This window comes from Episyrphus balteatus, chromosome 4, assembly GCF_945859705.1.
Source record: "Episyrphus balteatus chromosome 4, idEpiBalt1.1, whole genome shotgun sequence".
In the NCBI taxonomy this organism is placed as follows: Eukaryota; Metazoa; Arthropoda; class Insecta; order Diptera; family Syrphidae; genus Episyrphus; species Episyrphus balteatus.
The window spans coordinates 1,646,678-1,662,987 of NC_079137.1; the positions used below are offsets into that span (position 1 = coordinate 1,646,678).

Here is a 16,310-nt window from a genome sequence, read left to right on the forward strand (position 1 = left end):
TAATTGAAAACTTCAGGTGGTATATTGTGAATGTGACTCAGAGTGAGAGATGCAGTTGACATAATAATAATATTCCTTCATTTAAATTTTTAATACAAAAGGACCCAGAAAACTAGCCCGTATCATCGGTGCATAGGTATACGAGAGTAGGTACTCCTTACGTCACTAAATGGATCCATTGATGATGAAGAAATTTAAAGGTGCAATTTGGCTGATCTCTTATCCTTTTATTTTTTTGTTTTTTTGTTTCGGAACATAACATACGGGTGGTTGATGATAGGGCATTGGGCATATGATTAATACTTGCATTGCAACCCATAGAGCCTAAGTCTATAGAGAAGATGATTAACATTCTTTTGGGTTCGATTTGAATCTTGAAAACTGCTGATGCTGCAAAATGGAAAAAAAATTAGCACTTTCGAGTTCCGCGATTATGTGCTAGAGATTTTCTTTTTTTTTTTTTTGAATTTTGAAAGAGGGCATAACAATGTGAGTGTTTGTATCGGTGGCATATGCGGATTGTTGGATGGATGAAGGGGGACGAAAATCGATCAGGAACTAAACAAAGAGTGTGAGTCTGCCGCATTCTCATTGAGTTTTCTGAAATAAATTGTGTTTGGTTGAATTTTCGAGTTTCAAGAGTTGTGTAGTACACCATGTTGGGCCAAGTATAGGGGTGGTTCAATGTTGAATGTTCCAACAACGACCGACCGACGTTCAAAGAATAATTGTGTTGCCTATTGTGTGTTATTTTATAGCCGGTGTCTCTATGCCGACACATTTATTTAACATCTGCCCATATCGCTGTGCTAAATCACTGAACTACATATTTTTGAATTTAAGTGGCAAGATATAATATGTGCTTATTATTTATTTTTTTGTTTCTTATTTTTCGCCTAAAGTGAAACAAACAACCACGAAGGGTTGGTTTTTCTTTTAGAGAAATTATAGTTCTCCCAAATATAGTAGGTAAGTTTCAAACATATAGAGTACTTGCAACTTAGGACACTGAGTAAAGTGACAGATAGATGAAAATAAGGGTTAAAAAGACGGTTGTGATGTGTATTTCTGGAAGAAACTTCATTGTATTACCACCCTAGAATTAAGTGTTTTGAAGGGCGTGTGTTTAGAATCAAAGACGATTTATCTTTCCTTTTTGGCTTGAAAAAACACATTCCAATCCACTTGTCTCCCAATCGCAATGTAAAAAAGGTTAGAAATGGATTTTTTGGGAATTCTTTGTTTACCAACAGTTATTGAATGACAATAAAAGTAAATTCCTCTTAAGGGTTAAGGATATTTTGATAAGTTTAGTGCTAAAAGTGAAGAGAAAATCGTTTTTTTGTGAACAAAGAAATAAAACCTTGCTCAAACTGGAAAATGACGTATCGGTGACATTGCATTTCCATTTGCATTTTGAAGCCTAGAAAAAATAAAGTTTTTGCACCGTTCATTTTGGTTATCCCAAACTTTTCAAACATTTTTCCTCCTCCTCTCAAAAGTTCAATTTTCACAAAAAATGAGCAAATTTAAAATTTGAACTTTATGATTATTAGATGTACCTATTGTAAAAAAAACTATTATGACCCGAAATAAATGTTCTTAGCTTTAAAGGGAAAACTTAATAACTTTGTGGCCTTTGGTTAGTAGTTTTTTTTAAGCTTCTGTGTAGACCAAAACGAGCAACCCAAAAGGTTAAAATTTAAGCTTCCGGAGGGACTAACTTCTGCTTTATAAAACCTGGAAAATTGAACATTATCCACTGTTTGATTTAAGGTCGATTTATTTCCAAGCAGCAAAGTTTTTTTGAAGGATCCATCTTTCTGCATGGATCTGTTTAAGTCATCTTTGTGGCAAGCCGTAATCACCCTTTTTTCGCTAAAATGGAGAGATGGATCACTTTTGGGCGAGACTTCACTCCAAAGTATTACTTAAGTAAGATGGGGTGCACAGGAACCCTTATTACAACTATATTGGCTTATTTTAATGTTAAGTTTCAATCGAAATTTGTATTACCATAGAAAAATTGTTAATAATGCAAATTACAAAAAAAAATCTTGAAATCCCCATGATTTCAAATTTGAAAACCTGAAACTGTAAAAAAATAAACAAGATTTGATATTTTTGTTTCTTTATAGAAATTTATTTATTTAATAAAATTTATTTGTTTTGGTACAAAGTTTAGAAAAATATAAATATTCTTAAGGTAAATGTTTTATGTTTTTTAATTAAATTTAATTTTTAAAATTCGCTTACATTATCTAAGTATTATTAGTATCACAATAAATATATTTTTTATTTTATATTTTATTTTAAAACTTACAAAAATATGTTTCGTTTGACTTAAATTCAATTTAAATTTTCTACAAAAATATTTGTTTTTTTTTTTTTTTTTAGGTATATATTTCATAAATTTTTCTTTTTTGTTGTTTTTTTTTCATACAAAATATATTTTTTAAATATTTAATTTCTATCAAATCGTTTAAAATTTATACAAAATTTTGCATTTTTTTTTAAATATAAAGATATGATAGTGAAAATTATAAATTTAAAAATATTTTTAGAAAATAATGTTCCTTATTTTTATGTTAACTACAAAACTTGTACTTTACCATCAGAAATGTGTGTGATTTTTTGTTTATATTTACATTGTAAGGAACAGTTTAGTTGCGATATTTTATTCATTTTTCTCGTTGATTTTTTTCTTTTGATATTTTTTTATTTATACAATTTATCAAAAATAATTTTGATTTTTAAATAAAAATATTATTTAAGTCTTAAAAATTAATTCTTAAAATCTAGGTTTTTTGGTTTTAGCTGTATAATAGAGCTTAACATTTTGGTAGTTATTAGCTGGTTTTTGTATGTTTTAACTTAAATTTTACAAATAAAGTTAAAATAATTTATGTTTATAATAATTAAGTAAAAAAACCTTGGGAGGATCATTGAATATGATTTCTTTTTTGCTTATAAACTAATATGACTAGAATTCACTCGTTTTAGAAAATTCTCTCTGATTGTAGATTCCAATTTTTTTGTTTATTTTACAAAATTATATATTAAATAAGTTATATACAGGGTGTCCCACAGTCACCGCCCCAAATGAAAACCATGGATTCCTGAGGTCATTTGAAGTCGAAAAACTTAAGAGGTAATTTTCTCGTTTTCGTCCCGTTTTCGAGTTACCACGGTTTTTATGATTTTTGCTCTCTTGTCCTTTAACTGGCCTTATCTTTGCCAAACTAAGTTTGATTTGAAAGATTTTTTTTACAACCAATCAAGAATTTATTACAGTTTAAGTTTGTCTCAAATTTTTTTTTCTGCGGACAACCGTTTTTCCACAATTTTGCATCAAACACAATTTTCTTCGTTTTTTAAGTTGTTTTTTACACTTTCATATCATTTAAGTCAAAAAAACACGTTAATGAGTATTAATTTTTTGTCCTTTTTCTTAAAGCCCAGTTTGTTTTCATAAAAAAAATAAGTTTTATTTCATAAAAAAGGCTACTGAAAGTAATTAAAAAAAAAATAAACGAACTGAGTGAATTAAAAAAAAAAATAATTTTTAAATAAAAAATTGATTTTAATGTATTAAAAACTTTTTTTGAGCTATTGTGATTAAGAAAAGACTAAATAGATAAAGCTCAGAAAAAAATTTAATTTATTTAAATCAATTTTTTATTTAAAAATTATTTTTTTTTAATTCACTCAGTTTGTTTATTTTTTTTTTAATTACTTTCAGTAGCCTTTTTTATGAAATAAAATTTATTTTTTTTATGAAAATAAACTGGGCTTTAAGAAAAATGACAAAAAATTAATACTCATTAACGTGTTTTTTTGACTTAAATGATATGAAAGTGTAAAAAACAACTTAAAAAACGAAGAAAATTGTGTTTGATGCAAAATTGTGGAAAAACGGTTGTCCGCAGAAAAAAAAGTTTTGAGACAAACTTAAACTGTAATAAATTCTTGATTGGTTGTAAAAAAAATCTTTCAAATCAAACTTAGTTTGGCAAAGATAAGGCCAGTTAAAGGACAAGAGAGCAAAAATCATAAAAACCGTGGTAACTCGAAAACGGGACGAAAACGAGAAAATTACCTCTTAAGTTTTTCGACTTCAAATGACCTCAGGAATCCATGGTTTTCATTTGGGGCGGTGACTGTGGGACACCCTGTATAGAAATTAAATAAATATAAATTATATAATATTTGTTTCTATTGTTTATGGATACAAAATAGAATTAATTTTTTTGAATGACTAGAATAATTTTTTTTTTGACTGATTTTGGTATATTTCTTATAATTATTTTATTTTTGTTTATTCTTTGTGACTAGAATGTGATAACTTATTGTAAATGGTTTAAATTTAATTGACATTTCTTTTTTTAATGATAAATGACTAGAATTTATTTATGTTTGTGACGATGTTTATTTGGTAATAATTATATATATTAAAACTTATTGTTAAATAATTTAAAAAAGAATATATTAATGGTATTAATTTAATTAATTTAAAACTTAAAATTTAAAAATATTTTCTGTTTTATTGTTTTGTGTAATAACTAGGGACAATTAAATATAATAATTAATAACTAAACATGACTAGATTGAACTCATTTCTCTCTGTTGTTGGAATATTTTATCCAGATAATTTACAAACTTAATTATAAATTTAAACTTTATTTAAAAAAATAAAAATACATATGCCATTGGTTTTTAACAAAAAAAAAAAAAAAAAAACAATGCTGTCAATGGAAAATCAATGAAAATATAAAACAAAACTGATTGTATGATTAATGGCGTTTTCGATTGGCAGTCCGGAAGCGTCCGGAATCATTCTGAAAGCGTTTTATTCGTACAAAACTGACAGTTTTGTGTGAATAAAATTTTTTCAGAATGATTCCGGACGCTTCCGGACTGCCAATCGAAAACGCCATAAATGTGAACAAATTATTTTGATATTGTTATTTGAGTATGAAATTATATCAAAACTGTTACAAAGGCGCAAAATTTTAAATCATTTTTATAAAGGAAAAAACAAATCTTCACCAAAGGACCCGGTATAATTGTTTAATAAAATATAAACATTAATATTATGATCTAACTCTTTCCCAGAAAATAGGGAAACCTGCGCCACGGAAATTCGAAACAAAACTTTACATCGATAGCTTTGAACAATGAAGTCACACCGAAGGTAATTCACGATGTTGGGAAGTTCTATTTTTGGTTCGCATCCTCAAGTTCTATTAGAGAAAATTCTCTGAGGTATGTTGTTACCTATGTTATGTATCTCAAATGTAAAAAAAATAACCCTTTCTTTTTCATTTTTAGATGGAAATATACTCGAAACTGGACCTAATATAAAAATTCCATCAAAAAGTTTCGATTATTATGAAAAATGTAATATTAACTGGAGATAAAGCTAGCTTCTTTTAAAATTAAAAAAAAAAAAACAATGTATTAAAAATTATATCATATATCGACGCCTATGTTAAAATTATTATTATCTAGCTAGAGTGAATGCTTAAAATTTTGCACCAATATTACATTATTTTGAAAAAACTTTTTTATTTTTGTAAAAAGATGTATAACCTCAAATTTGTTTTGATTATGCTATTTTGTGTATTTATTGTTTCGTAGATGTAATTCATTTCTAATATTTAAAATTTAACAGAAGTAAACTTAACTTTTAATGCGAATGTTGCTAAAAGAATTTTTCAACACTTAAATATCCTTTACCAATTTGTTATTAAATTATTAAATAAGTAAAGTAAGCCTCCTTAATTTTAAAACAAAAAACTTAATTAATGATTTAAAAAACCGTAAAATTAACAAAAACTGTATTTTTGTAAATTTAAGAATTATGGATTGAAAAATTAACAACAAATGTTGAACAAATCAAGAAAATTGTAAAAAAAAACACAAAAACTGAATTTAACTGACAAAAAAAAAACCCAATGGCAATACTCTTATATAACTTAACTCTATAATGTAACCTAACATACATAAAACTTACCCTTGTAATGTAACCATTTAATTTTAATTCACTTGCACTTGATTGATTGCCTTCTCGCACACCTCTTCTCCATCCTCCTAAATCCTCCTCTCTAGTGCATCCCTTATGTATATTCTTTTGTATTTCTTCATTTTTAATGAGCCATACCCACCACTACTGTCGTGTGCTGTATCACTGAGGTACAATTTCTCAAATTCGTTAGGGCTGTCGCAGCTATATTCTCCTCTTCGGTAAGATGATTATGTTCGACAATTTGAAGTCTTCCACCACCCGAATTTGAACTACAATCCGAGTCCATAGAATTCATATCATCATAATCATTGGTGTAAATGCCTTCGTCTTCATTCGAATGAACACTATGACCTCCCTGCCCACCAGACATTACACTTCCACTTGAAGATTCCTCTTTAATTCTTAGCACGGGTATCTTATCACTTATGGCAGCTTGTTTTCTATGGGTCAATTTGTGCTTCCTCAGGTAGGCAGCACGTTTGAAATTCTTACCACATTCGTCGCAGTTAAATTGGGAAGCTTGATTCTCAGCTTGACCTTGATTCTCCTTTTTGGTATCAGCGGCAGATTTCTTCGGCTTGTGCCATCTACGATGGGAAGCCAGATTTGCCGGACAGTTAAACTGTTTTCCACACTCTGGACATCGGTATTCTAACAAAACTATACACGAACATCGGTGTTGGGCCAAGCCAAAAGCATCATCGAATTTAATTCGACAAAGTCGGCACACATAATCGCCTATGACATTGGGAATGGCTGCCAACTCGGCTTTGGTCTCCTCGGTGATTTCGACAATGTTGTACTTGGGGTCGATGTCACCGTTGCTATATTGGAGTGTCCCCTCGTTTATCTCTTCCAAGGGTCGAATTACTGTCCCGGAAACTGGCGAACTAGTGTCCTCGTCGAATTTGAGCTTCCTTGTTGCTTTATTGCGACTCGGTTTACCGGCTGGGGGATGGGCTTTTGCGGTTTTTGGTGCCGATTCACATTTAATCGGTTTCGAAGGGGTGACATCACGTTTGATGGTCAAATGAACTTCGGTCTTCATCATTTTAGCAGGGTTAGTATAGTTTGTAGTAGATGTTGCTGTTGAATTTTGGGGGTAAATTGAATCAACAGCTAAATTACCACCTGCTGACTGAGCTGACAACAAGGACGACGACGATGAGGACAACGACAACGAGGACGACGACATCGATGATTCATCGGATGCTTGAGAGAACTTTCGTTTCCGTTGTGGTGATGGTGGAGGCGTGATGGGTGGTTGTTCATTATTTTCTTGTTTACAATCGTTGTTGGGAGCAGTGTCGTTGTTGGTGCTGGTTGTAGTTGTTGTTATTTGGTCATTTGGGGAAAAAGGTTTCACTGACAAATCCAAAGGAATCTCAAATTTGGTCTTGAGATTGAGGTAGCGACTTCGGTATTTTGGTGGTAATTGGGCAACAGTAGTTAGTAGACCTAGTCCACTAGTGATGCTGTGATGATGATGATGATGATGATGTGATTGTTGAGATAGTGTTGCCATTGTTACATTATACACTTTTACAAAAACTTAGCACTTTTTTTTTAATAAACAAAAAAAGGTAAACAAAAAAACGAAACAAATTACAAAACACCAACAAAACTTTTTTCTATTTTGTTTCTTTTTAAATTTTTAGGAACAAAATTATTAACAAATTACAAGAGGTCTTTTTTAAGAGCCAACGTTCCAGGACCACGACTCTGCAATGAATGACTAACTCAATATCTGTATGTCCTGCATTTATGGGAGATGGATAAAACTCCTGACTCTAAAACATCCCCTTTTATTGAGTCGTCGTCGTCTAGTGTAAGTACTCTATACTACACAGAACTCTCTAACACATATAGTATCGTGAGCGTCATCGTCATAGTCATTCACTCCACCACCACCACTCGCAATCGCAACTCGCAGGAATCTCTTGGTCTTGGGTATTGTTAATGACATATTAGTCACCCTTTTTCCCAATACGTCACAGTGTTTTTCTCTGTTGTTATCCTGTGTGTTCTATGGTGGGGTAGGTACAGAGTAGAAAAATCCTTCCCTAAGGGTTGGTTGTTGCACCACTATACTTGGTTTTGGGTTTTTGGTTTAAGTCTCTTTTCGTATAGTTTTTTGTGCTGTGGTGTACTGTGTTGTGTTGTTTGGATGATGTTGATGATGGTGGTGTAAAAGGAATTTTTTTTCTAGACTCGATGGTGATTGTTTAGATTAGAATGAAATTTTTACTTTAGAACAATATTGAAAATTATTATTCCAATTTCACCCTATTGAAAGTGTTAAGGGTGGTGGCGGCACACGGTTTCGAATAAAGAGCATTTTTTAACAAAACAGAGTTGTTGGAAAAAAGCGTTTTTTCTTCTTTGTAGTTTGGTGGAAGGATTTTTTTTTAGAACTCAAATAGGAATTTTTTGTTGGCTATGATGATATGATCATGAAAAAGGGGTGGTGTGTGTGTGCGCTAGTATTTGTGATTGTTCTTATCGTACTTAAAAGTAAAATAAGTGAATTAGGGGTTGCTAAGCTTAGCGTCAAGTGAACCTCTTGGTTACGCCTGCGTTGATAAGGATTCAAGTGTTGCCAGTTGACTTTTCTGATTGGTTAGTATGAAAGTAATGTATTTTTAGTCTTGTGCCTGGAAAAGTTCTAATTTATAATAATTATAAAACAGTTTAACATTAATAGAACCAAATTATTCTTAAGGTAAACTTAGTAAAAACTATGAGTGCCTACAAGACGTTCGTAGGTCGAGTAATTAAATATGACTGTTATAAACGTTAAATCAGTTTGTTGCATGAATCTTGAAACACAAGCGATTTTAAGAAAACTTTTGGGTTCATCAGTTTGACGACTAACAACGCAAGAAATATAATCGCATTCTTCGGTTTAAGTTCAAAAACTTTTTGAAAACTGTTTTTTAATAACAAAAATCATTTTTTTATTTAATAATAAATGAGCATGTCTTTAAACATAATAATAACAAAATAATTTTTTTTTTCTAGACTCAACTATGTATGTTTATCATGCATTTTGAACTTTTGCAAAGATGATTTGAAAGTGAACAAAAGATGTCGACAAAATTGACCAACTCCTCGTGGAATAAGGATATTTAATTGAAATTCCAGAGAAAAAAAGGATACCTCAGTTAAGCTAAGGAAAAATGGTTGAACCTGAATTTATCTTTGCCAGAAATTTTTACAACCAAGTAAGTGATTATAAACACATTCAATTAAAAATTCATTCAAACCAATTCATTTTTAAAAGTTAAACATAAAACATTTTGTTTGCATTTTATGATAAGTAGGTCTCGGATTTTTATCAAAATCCATATTTTTGTAAATGGCGTTAGAAGCATGGGAACTTGATATTTATTTAAAATTCGCAATCAATCGTTCCTGCATATTTTTGCATATTTTATTGTAGGTAAACTGTCCAAAAATTACTTGCCCTATTTTGTTTTATATTTTTTTTTTTTTTTTTGAAAACAGATCTTTAAATTGGAAAACAAATATTACTAAAGGATAGGTTTTTGGCTGAATAAATGCGTAACTTTTACGTTCATGAACTCATGAATGGTTTGCACTCAAAAGTGATAGTCATATTCAAACATATATTTTAGCTACCTAAAGCTTTGCTATTATTCAAAAATTGATATTGAATAAAACTATGTATGCGATTTCAAGAGCATATTTAAACTCATATTTTTCGTTTTTAAGTGCATGAAAATTATAGCCCTAGTGATAAGTGGTATGAGTTGTCAAAGTCTACAAATTAATGATAAAATTAGGAAAAATTAATTTGTTTAATTACTAAACAAACAACTTAAAGGGCTTTTCTTACTAGGGAAACATAGCCTTCATTTGTTTTATTATTTTATTAAATTCTATTGTAAAAAAATAAAGTTCGCTGTTCAACTCTTTTGTTTATATGAGGCAAAAAAGATAAGCTTTTTAAAAAGAGTTTATCTATCTGTTTTCAAGTTAAATGTAAATGTAAAATCGAAATTAAATGACAATCAATCAATTGATTGATAAAGAATAAAATCTATCTGTTTCCGAAAAAAAAATAAATGAATTTATTTCTTTTTGTTTTAACAGCTGTTCATCTGATAATTTAGGTAGCGTGTCTTGTCTAATCTAAAGCGTGAAAAATTTTTTTTCTTAATTCGCTCCAACTCTTTTTTTTTTTATATTTTTAGGGTAAAAACATATTGCGAAAACATCCGCGCCTTGCCACACCCAAGTTTGTTTAAAATTCCTCTTTCGAGTTGAAACTATCGAAAACCGCTTTTATGGCTGATTTTATTTTAGTGAATAGTTTTAGAAAAATTTCACCCGATGTAAATGCCCACTTTTATTCAATATAAATATTTGGTTTCTGGTTTTGCGGAAATTTTCATTGTTTGATAATATTTTTTTTTTTGAAAAATGTGTATTTTTCCATTCGCTCTTTTCCAAAAGAGTCTTGATCACCAAGTTTTAGAAACACATGTGTTGTAAGAATCACCATAATGTTCATCTAAAATGTTATACAATATAACAACGATGGCAATTCTCTTTTTATTCAAATCAACTCATTCGCCCCTGCGCTATGAAAGCCTATTATTTCCAAGAAAAAAAAAAACTAAAATCCGAACAAACATACCACCGTAGTCACCACCCTTTATTTCGATATCCCGAAAGTTCCACACATTGTATAAATGTGATATGTTGTGCCGTGATCTATCACGGTTCTAACAATCTATACAGCTCTGCTTGCACCACCTCTTATAAACCTAAACCACCTTATTTCAAGACCGAAAAAGGACCCCTGCTTTGCTTACTTACTTGCTCTATGTGATGGATGAGCGAGCACAAAAAAGTGTACATAATGCCAATGACGACGGCTACGAGCTACACGACTATACAACGAGGACGAGTGCCGGAGCACTTTGGGCACGCGACCTCAAATTTACTCTCCGTGTGTTCTTGTGTTCTCTGTTTGTAGTTTTATGGCATGTGCTGCATGAAAAATCTTTCCAGGTGCACTTTTCGACGAGAATAAGGACGAACTGAAAAAAAAAAATTGTTTCATAATGCGATTTGAGGGAACCAACAACAACAACCCTGGTAAAACCCTGGCGACGACTATGCCGAGAACGACAACGACGATGGGTGAGATACCAAAAGTGCACATTACCATTACCGAAACCCCGAAGGGAGTTTTATCATCAGCCTTCAATGCCAAAACAAAGCAGACGACGACGAAGTTTGACGAAAGAAATAAAAAAAAAAAGAGATTTTTTCGCAGGAGTGTCCTTAAACAAAATCATTATACTTTCAACAAATATAGGGGATGTTGCGCTTACTCAATAATTTTGTTGGTCGTTTCGTTTCGTTCGAAGTCGACTCGAAAATGAAAACGAAGTGGTGCGCTGCACTCGCTCACTAGAGACGATTAGGATTTCCTTTTACATGGTTGTAATTTTGGGATTTTCGGTTTTTTTGTTTTTTAGATTTCCAGGAGGCGACTGCCGACGTGCACTACCCTTAAATTATAACAACCCCCTTGGTGTTATGTAGAACTATGCAGCGCAACGAACGCTTATGAATATGGAAATTTTCAAGTTTTTCCTCGAATTTCGTCGTTGAACGAATGAACGAACGAACGCCTGGGGTCAAACAACTTTTGTTGATTTCCCTAATTTTTTTGTTTTACGGATAGATACTTGTGCCACGAGTCTCTCTTTTTTCTCTACCAGTCTACTACCTAGCTCGTAGAAATTCTAGAAAACAAATCTGTGAAATTTTATATCACTTCATTGAATATGTGTGATGGGGAAAATTTGTTGTTTTTCATCGAGAGAACAGCTGGTCGTGTGGTGCCGTGTATTCCTATGGGTTATCAGGTTTTTGTTGATTTCGGTCAAATGCAGTGAAATGTAAGTGCAAAATCGGTCGGCACTCTCACTTGTTTTTGGGGGTTGGAATATAAAATTGATTTTGGTAAGCTGCAGCTGGATGAAAATTTATACTGACTGCAGTTATGTGCATTTAGATACTATTGTGTACAACTTTAATTGTGTAGCTATGGAAACTCGGAACTACTATATGGGTGATTCCCTTTTTTTCTTGTTATTTATTTTACATTGAAAATGTTTCAACATAGTAAGATATGCCTTTCTATAACGCAAAAGCGAAGGTATTAATTGTAAACCCTTTTGGACACCTTTTGGTTACAAAAATTATACACATTTGGTTTGGTTGTACATTTACATTTAATTTTGCAGCTGGTACCCATTTATTTATCAAAGCTTTGAAAATAGAGAATTTTTATGTTAGTCTTAAGTCTTTTGTCAAGTTTTTCAATATTTGTGTCCTTGGCATAGTAAAAATGACTAAATTTCGCTTTGATTTTTAACTTTAAGCTTCTCTTCACAATTAAAAGTTGAATATGGAAGAAAAACTGAAATTTTTTTTTAAATACATATAAAAGTACCTACTTGTTGAGATTTCTTTCCTATGATTAAACAAAGTATCGTCTAGATTCAATTTCTGTCCGGAAATATAACCCGAATTGATTAATGTAAAAGTGCAGAAATATAAGAAAGCGTAGCTTTTCATAATTCCAGTCAAAAACTTGCAATATTTTTTTTTGTGTAGGTTTGTTTTTCTGTAAAAATTGTTTTTGGTATTAAAAATTTGTTTTCAATTACTATTTTTTGAAAAAAGCATTGGAAAGAACTTAAATTTAGAATCATCTAAACAAGTCGATTGTAGAACTTTGAAGCAATCTGCTTTTCTTTGTTATTTCTCACGATTAAGACAAACTTCTTTAGTAGTCAGTGAAATACACTCGCTCCAACTTTATTATTGAGAAACTTGGAATATAGCTCTTTAATAAAAGTTGGTGATTCGTGGGGTATGATTAATATTTTCCTTAAACTCAGGGTAATACAGTTCTGAAACTAGATTTTTTCGGCTTCGGATTCGAACTTAAAAGCTACTAAAAAAGTATTTTTTAGTTCGACAAAAAAATTAATATGCATATAAATTTAGTTGAACATTGTAATTTTTAATTATTTCATGCCAAAATACTCAATTTTCAATTAAAGTTAATAGGAAAATTTTCAAGATTGTTGTTAATTTGAAAAAAAAAATCCAATAAATTAGTCTTGAAGTGTTTGATTTGAAACATTTTGTTCCTTTGTTTTCAAAATTTTAGAATTGTTTTCATTGAATAAGAACAGTTGTACCTAAATTCAAGACATTACCCCTTTTAATACAAATTTAGCTAAATTTCTTCCTTTTGCACTGTTTTAAAAGCAAACATTTTATTTAAACGCTTATTCTGATAGAATTTTTGTGGCGTTCTTCACGTAAACAATTTGTTCTTGCAAGTCGAACGTCTGACTCAAGTCGAAAAACATAGTGTAATGTTTAATAAATTTATAAGTTTCATCTAAAAAGGCATCTTATCTTTTCATCTAAAAAAACATTTTTATCTTCGTGACATAAATGGGCTAAAAGTAGGCTTTGTCCTCTATTTTAATTTGTTGCATGCATCTTCATGATTTAAAAAAAAAAAAAAAATGCACAACTGGGGTCGCACGTACTTGCTCTTGCAGTTTAAAACACTTTTATTTTAGTTTATTTGTAGATTTTAAGAGCTGCCTCTATATAAAATTGAAGAAATTTTGTTGATGTTGGGGAAGAGCCGAGGGAGGATTCCATAAAAATCATCTGTACCAAATTTGAAGAAAATCCGTCCACCCGTTTAGGCTGTGGAAATGTGTACAGATGGACGCACAACCGCACAGACGTACAGACGCACGGACGGAATTGCGAGACCCAATTTTTTGGAATTCTCCATCATCGTAATGTTGGTTTTGATTGAAACCTCAAATTTTTTTTCGACACGAAAACAATACTTGCCCTATAGAGCAAGTAAGAACAATAAAAACTTTAAAAAAGAAATATCGGAGTAATTAAAGCAAATTACTTCGAAACCCGGGCGGACAGCTCCAATTTTGATAGTAGTCAGTAGTTTTTTTTTTTTTTATTTCACATTAACATTATTTTCTGAAGAACAATAATTTTTTGGGATCGGGTCAAAATTCTGGCTTCAAAATTCTGCTTTTTTTACGAAAATTCTGTTTTTCAAAATTCTGCTTTTTTTCTATTCTGCCTTTCAAAATTCTACTTTTTTAAAATTCTGCTTTTCAAAATTCTGCCAGCATATTTTTTGAACAAAAAAATTCTGCTAATTCTGTTTTTTTTTTTTTTTCATAGCAACTTAACTACTTTCCTTACTGTTTAAAGTGTAACTGTCCCAAACATTTGTTATAATGCATCGACTGACGTTCTTATAATTCACATCTATAAACCGTTGAAAACTATTAGAAACTAAAAAGAAATATACATATCAACAAAATATTCCTTTCTTAATCAATTTTTCGATAAATTAATAAGATTCTAATTATTTTTCGAAAATATTTAACATTTAAAATCTTTTCTTAATATTTTTTCATTTATTGGTTTATCAAACAAACAATGTGATTTATCAATTAAACAATGAACATAAAAATAAATGACAAAGTGAGTAAGTAATCAAATAAGCAGCGAGGAGATAATTTTAGAAAATTCTGCAAAAACTTAAAAAATGGTTTGGAAAATGTTTGCGTTTTTAAACATTTTCCAAACCATTTTTTAATTTTTTGCAGAATTTTGTAAAACAGAATTATGAAAAGCAGAATTTTGAAAAACAGAATCTTGAAAAACAGAATTTTGAATAGCAGGATTGTGAAAGCAGAATTTTGTAAGGCAGAATTTTGAAAGCAGAATTTTGAAAAAAGAGTTTTGACCCAGGCAGAATTTTGACCCCAACCCTAATTTTTTGTTTAAAATTCATAAATTAAATGAAGACAAAGATTGCCTAGGTTATATTTAAGGACAAAAATACCATGGAATTGATTGAAAATTTGACATCTTTTAAGTGGTAACAGCAATTCCTCAAAAATTGACTTCAAACATTATAGCCGGTTTTCATTAGGAATTACAATTGTTTAAAAAAATAATAGTTTCAAAAGGTTTTTTATATTTTGTTGAAACCTCCTTATGCTCTTATTTGTCTTATTATTTGTGTAATAGTTTAAAATTTGAAGTGTCAAAAAGACAGAAATTAAAATTTTATTTGATTAAGCCCTGATTTTTCAATCGTAAGTTAGACTATCAGAAGAATAAATGTCAATATCCTAGGAATAAGCCTTTACTTTGGTTTATCTGGCTATTGAAAAATAGGTTCTAAAATTCATATTTTTGACATATTTGTATGGCTTTGCTGATATTGGTCTATCATGGGTTTGTACAATGGTTGTATCGTTAAGAGGTCGCTTTAGATTAAATAATTTTTTCAAATTTACACTAAAATTCATACTAAAAGACAATCGAAATGTGATAGGTAAACCTACGCTATGTCCTGAAGGAGTCCTTTAAATCGATAACATATTAACGTATTACGGTTGTTTCTAGGTTGTGGAATGCATTAAATTGTAAATTTGTATTCAAATTTTATTTTCCTTGCATCGACTGAAATTTTCAACAGTATCTCGTCTCTATAACCTTTCAAAATTCTTCTAAACGGATGTTACAAATTACAAACAACAATTAATAAAATATTTACCATTTCCCTTTTTCAAAAATTCATTATTCCATTTTTCCATTATCAAAATGTATTCCATATGCACTTGTTTCTTTTTTCTTTTGTTGCGTGTGTCAAGTCTGCTGTAATGTGTGCATATAAAGCAAAATTTAAACATTCCCTTTACCACAAAAATAAAGTAATTCACTGTAATTATTTTTGTATGTATATGAAAGTGTAACCCCTAGAAAAAAATGTTTACAATTTTTCATTATCGGGGTTTCATTTTTCATTTTTTTATTTTCAAACAGCTTACAACACATTCCGAATAAATACTAAGTATAAATTAGAATGCAAAAAAAAATAAAATTGCTTTTTATTTTTTAACTCTCGTTTAAGAAATGATTGCGTGACTATTGCCTGCTTTCTGTCACAAATTAAACAATACACACTCAGTGTCGTGGGTTGTTTGATTCACCCTTTTTTTTTTGATTTTTTTTATAATTTTTAATTTGAAGCACTCAACCGAATCGGAAATTTTTTTAAAACAAAAAAATCTAATTTCTATGAATCACTACCAAACAAAACTTGTAGATAAATAATTGAAATCCAATTTGAGTTAGATACAAAATTTTACAATTTAAA

General features: G+C 30.3%; 1 protein-coding gene and 1 long non-coding RNA gene across 2 annotated transcripts; one reads left to right on the top strand and one right to left on the bottom strand.

Annotated features, from left to right (window-relative positions):
- The first annotated feature begins 4,942 nt into the window (after positions 1 to 4,942).
- On the top strand, positions 4,943 to 5,557 carry LOC129917900 (uncharacterized). The gene is made up of 3 exons (XR_008772896.1): positions 4,943 to 5,060; positions 5,116 to 5,265; positions 5,332 to 5,557. It is a non-coding gene; the product is annotated as an uncharacterized LOC129917900 (long non-coding RNA).
- Positions 5,558 to 5,991: 434 nt separating this feature from the next.
- LOC129917898 (zinc finger protein 681) lies at positions 5,992 to 8,513 on the bottom strand. The gene is made up of 2 exons (XM_055998104.1): positions 7,231 to 8,513; positions 5,992 to 7,092 (listed from the first exon to the last, which is right to left on the bottom strand). Exons 1-2 carry the CDS (start codon positions 7,551 to 7,553, stop codon positions 6,150 to 6,152), a joined length of 1,266 nt encoding a protein of 421 aa, XP_055854079.1. The 5' UTR covers positions 7,554 to 8,513; the 3' UTR covers positions 5,992 to 6,149.
- Between the last annotated feature and the right edge of the window lie 7,797 nt (positions 8,514 to 16,310).

Bases quoted from the DNA above. Each gene is read 5' to 3' on its own strand.
- LOC129917898 (XM_055998104.1), bottom strand. From the start codon at position 7,553: ATGGCAACACTATCTCAACAATCACATCATCATCATCATCATCATCAC. The intron at 7,093-7,230 runs ATCATCGATGTC...TACAAACTATAC, and splicing joins TTCTCTCAAGCATCCGATGA to TAACCCTGCTAAAATGATGA.